This window comes from Lacerta agilis, chromosome 8 (assembly GCF_009819535.1).
Source record: "Lacerta agilis isolate rLacAgi1 chromosome 8, rLacAgi1.pri, whole genome shotgun sequence".
Lineage (NCBI taxonomy): Eukaryota > Metazoa > Chordata > Lepidosauria > Squamata > Lacertidae > Lacerta > Lacerta agilis.
In genome coordinates, this window is record NC_046319.1 from 52,244,084 (window position 1) to 52,262,208 (window position 18,125).

The window sequence follows — 18,125 nt, forward strand, 5'->3', positions numbered from 1 at the left end:
TTATTTCACAATTTTGATGCAAAATACTTTTGTTGCAAAGGGTCACCATCTGTTTACTGTGAGCAGCCCAGAAAGCAGCTGAAAACCCACAACCCGACAGATTCCACCATCCAGGGGACTTCAGCTGCATATGCACCTACTGCTGCATAGACCGTACCAACTTGGGGAGGAACAGTGGAAGATTTTGCCGCATAGCCACTTGCCTGTAGCTACCTTCCCAAGGCAAGTAGCGAAATTCATGGCTGCATCCCACAAAATATCTCCAGCAGTTTGCCATCACTGATTGTTTGTATGTACAACGTGCACTTTATTTCATCTTTTTCCCAGAGACTGGTGTTTTCTCTATCCTTGTAAGTGATGGACAGGAGCTTTTGACATTTTAGCAGCACCGTTCTCAATAGTCTTGCCGGCAGCCCTGCCCAGAGAGTAATGCTAGAGAGTGATCCAGCAGGGCTCTTGTGTTCTGATGATGAAGCACTGATGATAGCCTTCAGCAACACAGCCCTGGAGTAAAGTTGGAACAGGCTGCCAGATAATCGAGCCAGGTAATGAATAGTACAGGGAAAGGAGTAGAAAAGTTCAGATTCTCAGCCACTCAGTTGTACCATTTGTCCTTAATGCCTGACTGGACAGTGTTTCTTGTACAGTTTTACCTGTGCAGTGACTGACAAATGAGCGGCTAGACAGTAATATCTATGTTTAATAAAATTAAGTCATTGCATGTTAAACTTTGTTCAACAGACATTATACAAGAGAAAGTGGTCAGCTGTACAGATGAAGTTGATATGAACTGAAGGCTTACAATCTGCAATAGTGAAAATATAAATTCAGCATCATTTGATATTCACAATGTATACGCAGGACAAGGGCCCTGTGTGTTAAGATAATCTAAGAAAAATTATCCCTGAGCTGAAAAGATTCTCAATGCAAATTCATTAAGTTCTAGGAGGTGCAAGCCAAGGATGAACAGAAATGGAGGTACCAGGAATGCCTCCTAAAGTATAAGGAGCAAAGGAAAAACATCTCCAGATCCCAAAGGCACAAAATATACTGCTCTTAAGCAATTTACCCTTTAAAAGCACAAGCTTTAAAATGTGAATATGATATTTTCAATACCTAATCATTTCCTTTCCCATATCTTCTTCATACTTGCGTAGTTGCATGCTTATTTTTAAATACAAACCACTAGAAATTAAGCTAGTAACATAATGCATGTTTTAGAAAACTGTTCTGGAAGACTTTTTTTAAAAAAAACACCAAAAAACAACCCCCATTTCATACAATGCACAAAAAAACAGAATGCAGAGAAATACTCCACTGCTGAAATTCAACTAAGGACCCAGCAGGAACAGACAAACAGATGGGCCATCGTCTTTCTAAACCTTGCTTGCAAAAGACTCTAGTTTGCAGATATCTTGAGTTTGTAAGGTGGTGGCAAAAACAGCCAACAATATTTTTGATTAGATGCATATCAGAAGCCCTAACAGAAAGCAGACTGGAAAATTTTATCCAGGGAAAGAATGCTTGGATCTACATGATCACTCCAACTGATAAAACTGGGTGATAGTTCTTGACATGAACCTGTACGTGTGGGTCGGTGCTCTTGCTATACTGTTTAGTATAAAAGGTTCAACCTGAATCTTCAGTAGGAAGCTATTTATGCAAACAGCTCCCTACATTTATTGAGCGCAAGCATAGCTTTTAGTTATTTTTGGCATAAATCTTCCCTGTGAAACTCTTATAATACATATCTAGCAATTCACTGCTTGCGCAAGATACTACACTCAGTGTAATTAAAGTATGAGATACATTCCAACAGGAATCAAGTTACACCAGCAGAAGCAATGTGCTTCTCTCTCGCTCTTGGTCCATCAACAGCCTTACACTTGCATTCAGTACAGAACTGCACACTGCTGCAGGCCTTCACTCAATGTTTCCCATACAATTCACTGGCACTCTGGACCACCCTTGTACTTTGGTCTTATGGCTGCTGCAATCTCTGTCTTTCGCTTCTGAAAGCAGACTAATTCCTTTTCGTCCATTGGTACCAGGCCACTTCCAGCATTCAAACTGGTGTCCAGTCCAGTTTTTGCTCAGCCAAACGTCTCACAGCAAAAAAGACAGCTGCAGTTTACTGGCTATTTGTGTGGCTTAGCAGCCAGCTAGTTGGCCACAGCTGGGGGTCCCCAGGCAGGAGGGATGCAAAGAAAGTCTTGAAGAAAAGCCAGGCAGTGCTCATGAACGAAGATGCTGCTGGTTGACTCTCTTCGGTGTGGTGTCAGGTGCCTCCATTCACCCTGACACCCTGCATTTTCTTCCTGCTAACCAAGGAAAGAGAAAGATGCAATAATTCCCTGACAGGATCATCAACTGACCTCCTCCTGCAGCGCTAAGTCTTTTTACCTGGGTAGCTTTAGATTCGGCACTGGCAAATATTACCAGTTGTAGGATTACTTTGTCGTAAGTCCATGAACTAGATATATTTGGCTAGGCAGACTCTGAAGGGAGAGCACTTCATGCAAAGACTTCATTAGAAGCTGGGAGCAACCTGCTCTCCAAACATGTATTAACAACATGCAGGATCAGCTGGACTCCAAAAACTATTTCTGAGATAGCACACAGTTGCTGCATTAATCAACACATTACAACTCATTTAAAGTTAGTAGTGACATCTAGGGCCTGGGAGATGGACATTTTCCAGAATCAGGTCTCCAAAGCCTTCAGTCAACAGGAAGAGCCAGGAGCTGGAGACGGTTTAGCTGCCTGTAAAAAGATGACCCATCCCAGAAGGACCAAAATATCTGGTGCTGCCCAGCACTGGGTCTCACATACAAAGCATAGAGCGCATTATGTGGTACAGTAGAACCAGCACCACCAAATCAGGAAAATGCCCAACCAATGATTCAGCATCTTGATTTATCTCAAGTTCTACAACATAATTTTAGCACATTGACTGTGCTAAGTGGAAGCCAATACCGAATCCACACTTTGCATCCTAAATTATTTTGTTGCACAGAACAATTTACAGTACAGTGGTGCCCTGCTAGACAAAATAATTCGTCCTGCGAAAATTTTCGTCTAGCGGGTTTTTCGTCTAGCGAAGCGGCAATGCAAGCCGCGTTTTCGCTAGACAAAAAAAAAGACGAAAAATTTTCGTCTTGCGAGGCAGCCCCATAGCCTTTTTCGTCTTGCGGGGCTGCCAGACGAATGCCTTCGTCTAGCGAGTTTTCCGTCTAGCGAGGCATTCGTCTAGCGGGGCACCACTGTACATAAGCGCCAAGCCACTGTGGACAGAATATACAGTACAGAGATGTTTTAGAAACAGTACTGAGGCAATGCTGAAACCCTAAACAAGCTTAATTATCCAGGGAGCAAGTCCCTCTGAATGAGCTGCTTAGGTTTGGACTGGAAAGTTCACCAGACCATTCAAATTGTGCTTATGAACGAAATAATATCCTGTTAGGAACTTACCTGTAAATTATGTTTTGGTCTTGGTTAGCAGCTGCTTGGAGAGGAATATTGTTCTCAGCAGGCTGAGCTGGCCTCCGCCTGAAAGGAAACCATCCAACCTTGTGCCTGATAAGACAAACCAGTGAGGTATAAACAGAATGCCAAAGGGAAGTCTGAAAAACCCCTCTGTCGAGATAACCCATTTGGCACGGGAGAGAGCTGTGGCGGAATAATGCCTGGTTCATCATGGGTTAACCTATCACTCCCATGTTAGGTAGGTGTTCCCTGGGAGGGCGGAGCTAGTTGGCATTCTAAAAGGAGGGGGAACAACCTTGAAAGGCAAGTTGGGGGTTTGGCAGTTGGGTGTGGAGGTTTAGAAAGAGAAACTGCGAGGTTAGGCTTTGGGGAATGGGAGGAAAGGGCATTACCATTGCTAACGGGATGCAGGAAAGATTATAACTGAGCTGAATTATATAAGAAGATTTGTACCAGTAATAACTCAAGGACATCCATGTTTTCAAGTTACCTAATAAAGTTAAAAGTGCTTAAACGTTCGCTGACTGTGGCAGTGCGTCAGTGCCTCAAGAGGTGTGGCTGAGGGGAAAAGCACTAAGGGTTTCCTGTGATAGAGGGAACGGGTGGCTTATTTTCCTGGCATACAGAGGACTGGGCAGTGAAGCCAAAGGTGCCACGCAGTTGCCAAAAAGGGAAGGCAAGCTGCAGTAGGTGGGAACCCCAGGGCAGGAGATCCAAGGTGGCAAGAGTTGTTTCGAACGTAAAGCACTGAGGTACCCCAGAGACAACTCCCATATAAACACTGAAGGATTCATCCTAGTTGGCAGTGAAATTTAGGGAGAGTCATGGTTGGGGAAGAATCGAAAGTTGAGGGAATAGGTTCCCTCACAAGAGCCTCTATTCAGTATTCAAGGACAGGAGGAGAGCAATTGACTTAGCCCCTGCTGTACAAGCCTTTCCAGTTATTTCACAGAAGACAGCTGGGAGATCTGTGCACTGCATGACATCCGTAATGTGACTTTCAAGGTGGGAATGCTATTTTCTGAATCACCTTATCCCATATATGGCCACTCAACTGCTTCCATCCGCATAACTGGCACAGGTGTTTTTTAACATTAGGATGGGAGCTGCCCAGAGTGGCCGGGGAAACCCAGCCAGATGGGCGGGGTATGTATAAATAAATAAATAAACAAACAAATAAATATTATTACTTGTAGCCACACTAAAATACCAATTTCTTACAAGTACACTTTGGAACTCCCTGCCTATTGATATCAGGCCTATCCAGACATGTGGAAGTTACATGTTTCATTTCTTTGCAATCATCTTTGAAATGTTTAATAGGTTTTAATTGTTTTATCAGTAATTTTAATGGTTTTTTATATTTTTGTAAACTGCTTAAGACGTTTTTCCTTTTTTTAAACAATCAAGCGGCATATAAATTTTGCTAAATAAAAAGACCAAAGACAGTTATTTTGTTCAAATCTGTGTCCCATGTTATGCCAACATACACTGAATGGCAGCCTACCCAAGTTTACTAACAAACTGCAAAAGCTGAGCAGCTTTTATTGTTGCTAATGTATAAAAACTGCATTCAGTATAGTAAGGAGCTGTCGGTGCTACATCCCTACAGGTGATAAATACAGTATATTCTGGCGTATAAGACTACTTTTTAATCCAGGAAAATCATCTCAAAAGTTTGGGGTCGTCTTATACGCCGGGTGGAAAATCTGTGGTCGAGTATATCTCAAACTCCATATTTTAACTGGAAAAGTTGGGGGTCGTCTATACGCCCAGTCGTCTTATACGCCGATATATACGGTACATGCAAAGGAGAGGATAGTTTACTAGGGCAAGTTCAAACGTTAGTGTTTAGCCTGCAGTTCTTGTATGTGCAACAGTGAAAATGAGCCACAGGTTGCAAAACAAGTTATTTTTATCTGTGGTGCATGTTTCCTCTTAAACCTTCACAAGTGGTATTTTAATAGATGTAAATGATTGAAGTACTAGCCTCCTTACAACTATTTAAAGGGAGCTGCAGAAATATGTCCAGCAGAGCTTGTGGACCAGCTCAGATAAAACAGGAAACCAGTGTTTAGCTTTATATACAACAGCCTCCTCACATATGTGCCAGCCATAATAGGAAATTGTCACTTCTTGTTGTAAACCACGGTTTTCTGTACCAAAGCCTACCAAGAAATAAGCTTTGTGGAGCAAATTAAATTGTGGTTTATGATCCCATCACATTAACAAGTTGTGGTTAAAACTAAGCTGCCCTGCCCTACAATTTGGATGTTAATGATGTTTTGTGAACCAACCATAGGTTGAAGGCTATTGCTTTGCATGTAGGTCCCCAATGGCATCTCCTGGTAGGGCAGGCTTTCAGCTCTGCCTGAAATACAGGCAAATGACTGCCAGCCAAGGTAAGACAATACAGTACTGAGCTAGATTGACAGGGTCTGGCTCACATATAAGGCAGCTTCCTATGTCCTTAGGTGGTACGTTCCTGCTATCTTCTCATGGCCATGCTGAGCGAGTGTGCAACCCCGAAGCCTTGATCAGTTTGAAATCATGTCCAAACTTGGCCACTAGTCTCCCCCAGCAGACATTTATCTTAAAATAATGTGCACCAAGATTAGTGGTAAAAAGTGAAAGAGAGAAGATGAGGCCGCAGAAACTTACAGGTACATCAGGAGCGTGCCCCACCATCACCATGAGAAGCCTGCTCATACTGGAGTAGAAATACACAATGTTGATGAAGACGTAGAAGAGGGTTGCTGAGTAGAGCCAGTCCAGCCAATCCCGATTGGCACCTTCTTCCTCTTCTTCCATCAAAGCCCCTCCCTGGGCATTCATGCGAAGGTTCTGGTTCACCCCTGGGTTTACCTGAGGGGGAACGTTTTGATTTCCGGCCTGGTTTTCAGCAGGAAAAGGACCAGAAAGAGGAGCTGGGGCTGCAACAGGGGCTGCAACCGGGATCTCCTGTGTACTTCGTGTCGAGGATACATCACCAGAAACAGCACTGGCAGCCATGCTAGATGCAAGATAAAAGTCATGAGCTCAGTTAGAAAGCTGGCGAGAGCTTGCTCAACTTTGGTATGCATGAAACAAATTGGCAGCCTCAAAATAGCAAGCCAACTGGTGCACTTCAAGGGTGTATTTGATCAGTGAATCACCAAGGACACCATAGCTTATTTGTGCCAAGGGTTTGATAGAAGCTAACACTGAATACATAGAGGCGAGAGCCCTAGCTTTTCAGCCACATCACACCAGTATGCAAATTTGTCAAAATGCTTGGGATTTAGCTCCTTGTAAAAATAGATCACAATGAAGACAGCAACTTACTATTGCATGTAGTATTGTCTTGCATAAACTGATGGAACCAGAACTGCAGCATGCGGTATGTTGTATAGGATGAATAGCCTTGAAAGGAGTGCTGCGCTGGTGCAGATCTGATACAGAGGAGCAGAAAATATGCTTAATCAGGACAGGCATACTATTTTTTCTCCCTTGCCCTCGCTGAAAAGTATGTGGCAAGGATTTTGTAATGCTGTACCCTCCAGGCCAAGGATCTGTTATCAGCATTAATCATCAGGCTGTTGAAGTGGAAAAGAGACTGGACTGGCAGGGTTTCTGCATCTCTGCTCTGGCAAAAGACAAACTATTTGTGGCTCCTCTCTTTAAGCTCTTTCTATTCCAGCTATTGGTTACATAGTCCTTACAACAAGGAACTCGTCCCTGGGTGTCCTTCCTCCCCCACCCTTCTTCCCCGATCCTTGTGTGTTAGGCCTTTTAGATTGCAACATTTTAAATAAATGCATCACCAAATAATCAGAAGGAAGAATTAAACTGTGCTGCAGTCAAAGTTCCATTGGGGAAAACATGCTGACGTACAGGGCTGCATGTTGCTAAATCACAACTCGCATCACCCTCAAGAAGAATGACCAATGATCAGGGATGCATGAGCTGTAGTCCAACTTCTGGAGGGCCCCAAGTTGACTATCGTTATACTAGGGATTCAGGGGTCTTTGGTTTGGCTTGTTAGCCAGCTGCTAGTTATGCTCACCATCAACTCCTCTCTCTCCTCCCCCAAGGCCTCCCACATGCCAAGCAGGTTGCAAGGAGAAGGCAGGCATTTATTTGCACTGGGTGCTGGAGAAGGTCAAAACCAAAGCCAAAGGCATTTCTCTCCTTTGCACTGTTGTTCTTTGCTTTCCCCAAAGTGGTACCTCACACGTGGAGTTAGGGTGCACTGCTAGGCACCCATTCCAGCAGCAGGCAGGGGCACCGGCTTCTGCCAAGAAGGTACATAGATGCCATCTCAAGGGTACACAGATTCAGCAGCAAGTTGTCTGAACAAGCAGGTAACAGGCAGGTACCCAACAGGCAGAACCGAGGCACTCCACCACCCTTACCTATTGCCAGCATTCTCTGCTGCAAGGGGCTGGTTGCCGAGGATGTCCGTCTGACTCAAAGCCTGAACTGAAGGAAGCAAAGGCGGTGTCTTGGCTAAAGGCTGCTGGCTGATGCTTGGCTTCAACAACCTGAGGAAAACATTGATCAGCTGAAACTTAAGAATGTGTGTGCATGGGAGATTCTCCCTCCCCTTTGAGAGGATTTTCAGACAAATTGTGAGGAAGGGAAGGTACAACTTGTTCCCTCCAGGGTTTCAACCTGCTCCTTCCTCCCCCAAACACCACCACACAACCGCTCATGGCTTGCCTTCACCTCATTTCTCCCTCCCCCCACACTGCCTTCTGTGACAAGAATTCAGTAATTTACCTCACAATTTTTCAACAACAACTCTTTTTCTGGAAAAGTTCTGCTTGAATCTCTATTGCTCCCACCAAAGCACCTTATGAGGGCACTCTGCTACCTAAAGTTACTAAGTGCTACACATAAGATGCTCCTGTTTATTTTGGTAAGTGTGCTGGTTTCTGGGCCAGTTCTACTAGACTGATGACAGAATAGCAGAATACAGCTGGGGAGAAGTCCCCTGGCATCCAATGAAATCCCCTCGTCAGTCATGTTCCCAGGGGGCCTATTCCCCCAAACACAAAGTAGTAAGTTTCAGATGTGCAGACACAAATGCCCATAGCAAGCATGGTAACAACTATTTAATTAGAATCAACTGAGGTATGCAATATGCTACACATACACACAGAGCTTCTGTTTACACCCCAGCAACAGCTTTACTTATGACAAATATAACCATCACACAGATAAAACTGAAATCAGCAAGTTGAAATCATCGCCCTTCTCTGTCCTTCCTATAGAGTTTATATCCAGAGCTAACCCATATCCCACTGGTTCTCTCCATTCTGCCAGGTAAGGGAGAAAACCATTACAGCTTATTTCTGAAGGCCACAAGTTTCAGAGATGGCTACTAATTTAGATGGTTTTCAAACTGAAGCTCCAAGTCTTTGAGGATGGGTGTGTCAATAGCATGACAGCTAAAGCAAAGCTGCACCAAAGGCACCTCTGGGAGTGGTTACCTCTCTTGTGGCCTAATAGTGAGCTTCCCAGGACTCTAACAGATGCAAGTGGTGGACCTGCTATGGTTTACAGAGCAATGCAATATTCATGCTCTTGCAAGGCTGTAGTAACAGCTCTAAGGGGAACTATAACTAAATTGTGGATAAAGGTAGAAATCTGAACAAGTTATCTGTTTATAAATACCTTCACATCCGTTTCTTGCAGTTTCGAGTTGCACACCAGGTGGAGAGCATGCACCATATCCTGCTGAAATATAAACCAAAATAAGGTTTGAAACAGAGTTCGGTTTATTGCATTTACTTGCTGATCCACTAGAGTTAACAAAAGCAATGCTAGTAGCATGCAGCATCCAAGTACCTTGGCAAGCACTTCTCGCAGGTAAAGATGGTCCTGTAACAACTTCCCAGAATAAATCAGTCTCTGGACGTCTTCAGGCTTTAAGAGGAAGAGAACACAATGGTCAGGACCCATTCTGTTGAATTATGCAGAACAGCCATGTTCAGATTCTTGGAAACTTAACATGTGCTTTATTTATTTATTTATTTATTTATGCATGCATGCAGCTTCCATCTTAACAAAGTACCTTCGGCAAACAAAGCAAAACAAAAAACACACAATTGTCTGTTCTGGAGTATTTACATCCCATCCTTCTTGTAGCAAACTTATTTGTAATACAACGCTACTGCATGAGCAAGTTATGCATTTCAGCATTTCTGAGATCCTCAATTATAGTTATGCTGGAAACGACTTTGGCTTGCTTGCTAGACTTCTAGGAGGCAGAACCAGATGCATGCTGTCAGGTCAGAGAAGACCTTTTTGGGAAACTATTCCCAAAAAAGGAAGATGTAGTTTCAGATGTACCCACGTCAAAGAAGTCCACACCTGTTGCATCAACCTGGTGACTGAGTGATAGTGAAAAATAAGACTGCACTTACATTATGGGGCACAAAGTACAAGCCTCTAATATGAGACTAGATACTGATGCTGATAGACAAGGCGCCCACCATCAGCAAGCCTTTAATTCATTTTTTAGCCCTGGCTTAGTATTGTTGCTGCTGTTATTGCTGCTGCTAAGAACTGGTTCCAGAGTCCAGACAATAACACCAGTTTCTGTTTATATCAGGCAGTTGTAGAGATTTCATCAACAAACTTTGAATCCTTATTTTGTGTTTTGGACAAGTGCAATGGTCAGCCACTTGCAAAATCAGACAAGAATGTCCACTTTGACCAAAGTTCTACCTCCAGTTAACTATGAGAAACCTTGGCTAGATTGACAGAAGCCAGTATCAATCACTATCTCCAGTTAGGAACCTTATTGTAACTCTTTATCTAATTGCAAATAGGGTTTCTGTAGGACTATTTACCGGTAACCCCATATTTTGCTCTTAAGTGAAGGTACTTATATTTAGAAATTAACTGTGCTACAATTCTTTGAAATTGCAGTTCTTGTTAAGAAGTCATTTGATACCGCAGCATTACTAGAAATTTCAAACTGGCCTGACTGAAGTGTTATGAGATACAAATTTACTTGCTGGAGGGTCAAGTATGAATTCCACAGCTGGAACCCCACCCCTGCAACCATGCTAGCAGAGGGAATGAATGTGAAGACAAATCCTTTTTCATTGTTGAAAATAAGGCAAGTTTTACTTATCTATAAGATGCAGTGGGTGGCATCTTCTGGGGGTGGGTACTCTGAATGCCACAGAAGCTTTAATTAAATTTTGAGGTACACACTAGCATGTCACCGATAACTAATCTGGGAATTAGCGTATTTAAATTTTTATATTAACATACCCTATTTTAACTGCTGTGCCAAAATATATCAGTCATGTTCAGTGTAGAAACAGAGGATAGAAAGCTAGGAGCTAAATGGCACCTTTAAACCTAGGTTATGGGCTCAACAACGGAATGTCGAGGCATACTTTTTAATCTAACATACAAAGCTGAAAATGAATGAACTGCAGCTAAAGTCTTATGTTCATTTTTCACATGGTCTAGTCCTCATCTGAAGACTGCAAAGAACAAAGTCATGCTTCCCCTACCTGCCCCCCTAACATTCTTAAGAGGGTCTCTTCTCCAGTCTTCAGAGAGTGGCTAGAAGTGGGGACAGAAAAAGGTCCTCCTTTCCTTCCACTTTGTAGTTTTGATCTGAAATCTTAGGTGCAGTACTGCGCCCAGAGCTCAGAAACTGCTCGTGCTAATGAAATTCTTGCCGCAAAATGCGCCTAGCACAATGGGAGGATCGAACGCTGGTCATGTCATTCTTGTAAACTGAATGAAGAATAAAACAAAACTAGACTTACTAGCTGGATCAATCTTTTCTTGTTGCTAACAACTAAAACATTGTGAAGTAGTGCCAGTATCAGACCAAAAGGGAAGAGTTACCGGTAGTTTTCATAACATTTACCTGGCTGTCCCAATCTGTTTGAATTCAAACACGTTTGCTACTAGTTGTACTAGAGAAAAGCAGCACTAATAACCCCTTTTTTTGGTTTTTCAAATCATCCTTGCCAAAATAGCAAACTGGTCTAACAGCTGGGTCATTTGCATTGCAAAGAAAGTGACAAATACTGCTGCTTCTTAATTTTGAAAAATAGAATGGAGCAAAAATAACCCCTATGTTCATAAGGGGATTTTCGCTGCTTTAAGCTTCTTCAGACAGAGGATCTCTGATCATTTATTGTAAACCACAAAATGATGAAGTCATTTGCCTTGGCCATGAATTCAGCAAAAAAATTAAGTATTTCAGCATTCGACATCCAAATGTAATAAATCAAGAGCGACAAGTGAGTAAGACCTAAGCCCTATTGCATCATCTGTTTGGCAGAAGAGTGAAAAAAACCCTGATCAAAGAAGCTTAAGCTCCAGAACAGAATGACCAGCTGCCAAGAGGTGCCCAGACTGTTTGGTTATGTAACACTGCTTGCTGATGTGGAAGGAGCCTTGTGCTCTGGGCATGGGTGATGAAAAAAAAATCACATTTGGCAAAAGCCATACACCACCCCAGTACTAAACAGATAAACAGCAAGGGGGTGGGGAGACAAAGGCCAAGATGATCACAATGACGACTTTAATCAAAATCACCACATTGCACTTGCAGGCATTCTATGCCCCAAGGTCTGTTAAAACACTACTGGCAGCTTCCTAGTCCTTGGTGAGAAATGTTAAGATTCCAACTGCTGTAATATAAAGGCCTGTTTAGAGAGTAAGAACAGGCCAAGATGCCTGGAGAGAACACGAACAGGAAGAAGGCTGCAGAAACCGGAGATATCTCCCGAAGCAGAATAAAATAACTATCAGAGGAATGGGAAAGTGGATGAGGAAAAAGATATAAGGTGAGAGGTAGAACTGGGGGAAGAACAGCCAATACAATGAACAAACATTGGACCACAGAGACAAATCTCTCCTTGACCATGAAGGTCACAGAGGCACCTTGAGCCATTCTCCACCCCACAACCAAACCCACCTGCAGGTAGAAAGAGCAGATATCACCATGTACTCAGATCACTGGAGAAAAGCCAAGGTACATAATGGATACATAAAAAAGCAAGTAGAAAACAGAAAAAGGCCTTTGAGCTAAGAGATAAAGGCTTCAAAAATCAGTGATGGGGGAAGAGTTGAAAGAAAGGAACTATGGTGAATATGGTGGCAGGTTCTATGCAAACACGGGTGGCGCTGTGGGTTAAACCACAGAGCCTAGGGCTTGCCGATCAGAAGGTCGGTGGTTCGAATCCCTGCAATGGGGTGAGCTCCCGTTGCTCGGTCCCAGCTCCTGCCAACCTAGCAGTTCGAACGCACATCAAAGTGCAAGTAGATAAATAGGTACTGCTCTGGCGAGAAGGTAAACGGTGTTTCCGTGCGCTGCTGTGGTTCGCCAGAAGCGGCTTAGTCATGCTGGCCACATGACCCAGAAGCTGTACGCCGGCTCGCTTGGCCAATAAAACGAGATGAGCACCGCAACCCCAGAGTCGTCCGCGAATGGACATAGTGGTCAGGGGTCCCTTTATCTTAACATGCAAACCGCTTTGAGACTTTCTCCCAGTCAAGTGTTGTATAAATTTCATGAAATAAAAACGAGTAATACAAGAGCAAGCTTAATCTTTTCATAGTGTTAAGAGTGCTGCTACATCAGATTGAAGGCCCTTCGAGTCCACTCTCTTCTGACAGTAACCAACCAGATGCCTATGGGAAATCTTCCAGTGGAATAAAAGCGCAACTCCAGAAGTCTCCCCAGCAACTAATATTCCATGACAGAGGGCAGATCTTAGACAACAACCAGGTTTATCACAGCAACATAGAACCTCCAGGTGCAGAGGCAGTATGCCACTGAATACGTCACAGGAAAGCAACTGCAGGAAATAACTTCTGCCTTCGTGCCCTCCATGAAACAACTGCTTGGACACTGTAGGAGGCGGAAAGCTGGGCTAGAAGGGCCACAGATCTGATCCAGGAAGGCTGTCATTCAAGGCCATGTTTGGTTTCAGAGTCCGAAATTTTCAAAAAGGGGGGTAGTGGGAAGAGATTAAAAATCAATCTCCTGCTCTGCTTAATACAGTGTAGTGACTTGAGTGGGGCCTGTGAAATCAGGGTTCAAATCACCACTTGGCCATGAAGCTCTTACTGCGTGTGACCTTGGGGCCAGTCACTGACTCTCAGCTCAACCTACCTCACAGGGTTGTTATGTGGATTAAATGAGGAGAGGGATAATCATACGTGCCACCTTGAGATCTTTGGAGAAGATGGTGGAGCATAAATGCAAATAAACATGCAGCCCTCTAGATATTGTTGGACTACAGCTTCCAACAGCAACAGCCAGCGCTGGGGGCGTTAGGAGTTGTAGCCCCTAAATCTGGAAGGCCCTTGCATTGGGGAAGGCTGGCTCAATGGTATTATTTACGTCCGTCCATGCCTTCAGCCTCTGGCCCCCGCCCAGTCACTATCCACATCCACATCCCTCAAACCTTACTCTCGCGCCCCTTAAAAGTCCGCATCTCCCAATTCCAACCAAGTCGCCAGCAATAGCCGAGCACAAAGGCAGAAAAACCCCAGCCTATCCCACCCTGGCAGCTTCCGAATTAGGCTGCGTCTGAATTGGGAGGCTCCATAGGAGTTTTCTCAAACAGAGCCTCCCCGTTCAGGCGCAGTGTAGCCCGTAACAGATTTTTTTTTAAAAGTAAGGTAGGAAGAGGTGGGGAAGTGCTGTATGAGGATGACGAGGAGGAGGAGGAGAGCGTGTCTTCGCAGGCTCACCGGGGCGTCCGGGTGGCGGCGGCGGAGCTCAGCCTTGAGGCGACGGACGCTCCACGAGCGCTGGGCGGTCAGGAGGAGGTCGGGGTGCCGCTGCGCGGGGCTCTTGACCACGAGCGAGACCTCCTCCCCTTCGGCCTCGCCTCCCGGAACCTGGCCGGGCCCTACCGGGGCTTCCGCCATCGAGTCTCCGCTTTTAATTCTCGCAGAGCCACTGCTCGATTCCACAGCTCCAACAGCTACGCTTCACTTCCTCATCCCCGGCCCCCTCCCTATATAGCCTTGCCCTCCTCGCGGCGCCGCTGTGGCCTCCACGGATTGGCCGCCGGCTCGAAACGTGGGCCTATCAGAAGCCGCCTGTCTGTCAGGAGGAGATGGAGAGGTGGAAAGAGAGCGAGGCCTATCTGGGCGTGGCCAAAGGGGGAGGCGTGGCCAAAAGGGAAAAGGAAACAAACACGGCCGTGTCCTGCAGTTTCCTATATTTACATGTCACGTGATGCCATGTTTTGTCGTGGGATCGTAAGAAGCTGTTTTCTACTGAGTCAGAGGCCTAGGTCCATCTAGTACTGATTCTACACACTGACCGGCAGCGGCTGCCATTGGGGATTGTACTAGCGATCTTCTGCATGTACTATTCTCTGAGCTATGGGCTTGTACCTAAAAATAAGTTTCTAGTCCTCATGATTCTAAAAAGAGGGGGGGCAGATTTTTAAATAAGCATAGCAGAAGTTGCCTTTCACCATTGGTCCATCAAGGTCAGTAGTGACTACACTGGCTAGTAATGGTCTCCAGGGTTATCAGACAGGGTTTAACCTTACCTGCAGATGCTGGGGATCGAACCTGAGACCTTCTGCATGCAAAGCAGGTGCTCTGGTGCTGTGCTACAGCCCTTCCCAAGAACATAGTAAGCTACCCTATACTATTGGTCCATCTAGCTCAAGGGGTTGTGATTGAGGGGCGTAAGGCTGTTGCCTCCTCACACTGCCCTCCCCAGCCTCTCAAAGTGGTGCAGGGCTGGCTCAGGGAGGATGGCATGAATGGCATGCCCCCCCCCAATTCCTCCTGGGATGGTTGTCCTGGCAGCCCCACCCCCCATGCTACGCTCCTGGGGGAGAGAGCTCTTGTGCAAATCCTGCTCTTGTGCAAATCCTGCTTGCTTGTTTCCCACAGAAATCTGCTTAGCCACTGTGAGAGCAGGATGGACTGGATGGTCCATTGGCTTGATCCAGTGGGTGTCTTCTTATATTCTTATGTGTTGGAGCATATGAGCAAATAGGTTTTGAGAAGAGGGGAAAATGATTTCCTGGTTCAAAATGGTGTGAGCAAGAGGCATGGGTATAGATTAAGTGCTAGGGAGTGGAAAGTCCAGTGGTGTAATGGGGAGCCGTCATGCTGGCCGTAGCTCATGTTTTGCATGCAGAAGGTCCCAGGTTCAATCCCCAGCAGCTCCAGGTAGGTGTCGTTCTGAAACCCTGAAAACCATGTCTGGAACCTTTCAGTGGAGAATGCTGAGCTGGGTAGATTTAAGACAGATGCAGCAGAAGGCAGCTCCCTATGCCCTCAAAACTGCTGCTTTCACTTGCCAGCATTGACTGCACTTGTAGGGACAATGCTTGGACAGTGAGCATCCACTGTATGTTGTTCCACTTTGTCTGAGAACACCCAGTGGACATTCAGGTGTGTCATGCCTGTTAAAGAGGTGCAGTTGGGGGGAAAGCTGACACCTACTTATCTGAGTGCAGCCCATTGCCAGCAATCCCCAAAGCAAGAACTGCACAGAACTGTGTGAGCAGCTGTTTGTTTCACACTGTTCAATAATGGATGTGCTCCCCTACCCTCCACCACAGGTTAAAACGGCTGATGCAATCCTGAAACTATTTACTGTACAAAGATATAGGAACACACATAAATAGTACATGATCTCTCTCTCTCTCGCTCTCTCTCTCTCTCACACACACACACACACACACACATACACTGCTGACAGGGTGAAGATGTACAGTGCAGTGTTCAGTATTTGTGAATTGTTTTTTAAGGAATTCAGCATGCCCCCTTCCCCACCCTAAAGGAAATCATAGTAACTGAAAAATAAAAGTCTGAATCTTGGCCAACAAACAGATGATTGTGACCAAGCATTAAAAACATTTGTTTCTGAGCAAAAAAACACTTGAAATGTTTGATTGCCCTAATGAAACTCACAGGGTAGCCAGCATATTCAAGGGGAAGAAGCAATTCCACTATGTGAAAAGCTTACAAGAGAGACAGCTGTTTTACTTCCTTGAACCATGGCATTTGTTTCCCCCAGTGCTGTTTTGTCCTTGTGTTTTCTCTGGCAGGCCCCACATGTCGCCCTGGGGCTTTACATGAGTTCATTGCCAAAATGTCACACTTATCTCCTTGTGGGATTGCAGGTGTTGGCTCTAGGCCAAGGGGATCTCCGCTTGCAGGAAGGCCTGCCTTTCTCACACCCAGAAGAGTCACAGGGGCTCTGTGGAGCTCTCATCAGATATGAGATGGACCGGTGGGCTGTGGGGTGTGAATAATCTTTTGCTCTTCTTCACCACAAATACTTCAAATCACCTTCCAATCTGGTGTCCAGGATCTTATCGTCCTGAGCCCCTTCCTAGAACTCTGTGCCCTTGAGATGCCTACTCTATTTAACACACGCACGCACACGCACACACACAAATAAAAAAATAAAAAATCCTGGACACTTGGCCCCATCAGGGCAGAGCCTTGGGGCAACACTCCATGGCCCCACCTAAGTCAGCAGAATAAGCAGGAAGGTCTCCAAGTGCTTCCCAGAGTCTAAACTGCAGCACCAGATAGCTAATAATAATAATAATTTTATTATTTATACCCCAGCAGAGGACTAAAAACAGAATAAAACTTCAAACATTAAAAACTTCCCTAAACAGGGCTACCTTCAGATGTCTTCTAAATGTCAGATACAGTGGTGCCCCGCTAGACGAAAATAATTCGTCCCGCGAAAATTTTCGTCTAGCGGGGTTTTTCGTCTTGCGGAGCGGCAATGGGAGCCGCGCTCCGCAAAACGAAAAAAAAAAAAGACGAAATTTTTTCGTCTTGCGAGGCAGCCCCATAGACTTTTTCGTCTAGCGGGGCAGCCTCCCGCTAGACGAATGCTTTCGTCTAGCGAGTTTTTCGTCTAGCGAAGCATTCGTCTAGCGGGGTACCACTGTACCTGTCGTTTATTTCCTTGACATCTGAAGGGAGGGTGTTCCACAGGGCGGGCGCCACTACCAAGAAGGCCCTCTGCCTGGTTCCCTGTAACCTTTCAGAGTGAGGGAATCGCCAGAAGGCCCTCGGCACTGGACATCAGTGTCCAGGCTGAACAATGGGGGTGGAGATGCTCCTTCAGGTCTACAGTGCCGAGGCTGTTTAGGGCTTTAAAGGTCAGCACCAACACTTTGAATTGTGCTTGGAAACGTACTGGGAGCCAATGTAGGTCTTTCAGAACCAGTGTAATATGGCCTTGGCAGCCACTCCCAGTCACCAGTCTGGCTGCCGCATTTTGGATTAGCTGGACATAACTACCATTTGCATTTCCCACAATGCTCTAGAATGATACAGTGTGGAGGGTTATTGTGTGGAAGTAAAGTGGCAACAAGACCCAGCCCCCTGGCATTGCTCATACCACTGCTACTACCACTACCACCCACTGTTGGCACCAGGTAAGCTGGTGGTGGGGAACCTTAAGCCTAGGCACTGGATACGGCCCTCCAGGCCTCTCTGTCTGGACCTCATAATACTCCTTACTGGCCCTGCTTTGCATCCCAAGTGTTTTTGCTTGGGTGGAAAGTGTCCTTGAAGTCTGGTTGTGCCTCTTGCTCCTTTTGAAGGGGGATTGAGGAGTGTGTGGGTGTAGAAAATAGCTCACCATACAAAAGGCAAATGTT

At 45.2% G+C, this 18,125-nt stretch overlaps 1 protein-coding gene across 1 annotated transcript; it reads right to left on the bottom strand.

The window, feature by feature from the left end:
* Positions 1-680: 680 nt before the first annotated feature.
* On the bottom strand, positions 681-14,456 carry HERPUD1 (homocysteine inducible ER protein with ubiquitin like domain 1). Its single transcript, XM_033158681.1, is given in 12 exon segments — positions 681-2,188; positions 2,191-2,321; positions 3,472-3,576; positions 6,148-6,170; positions 6,172-6,499; positions 6,811-6,838; positions 6,841-6,917; positions 7,022-7,037; positions 7,883-8,009; positions 9,145-9,207; positions 9,319-9,396; positions 14,212-14,456. Coding segments are annotated over 12 exon segments (1,182 nt in total). The 5' UTR covers positions 14,392-14,456; the 3' UTR covers positions 681-2,162.
* Between the last annotated feature and the right edge of the window lie 3,669 nt (positions 14,457-18,125).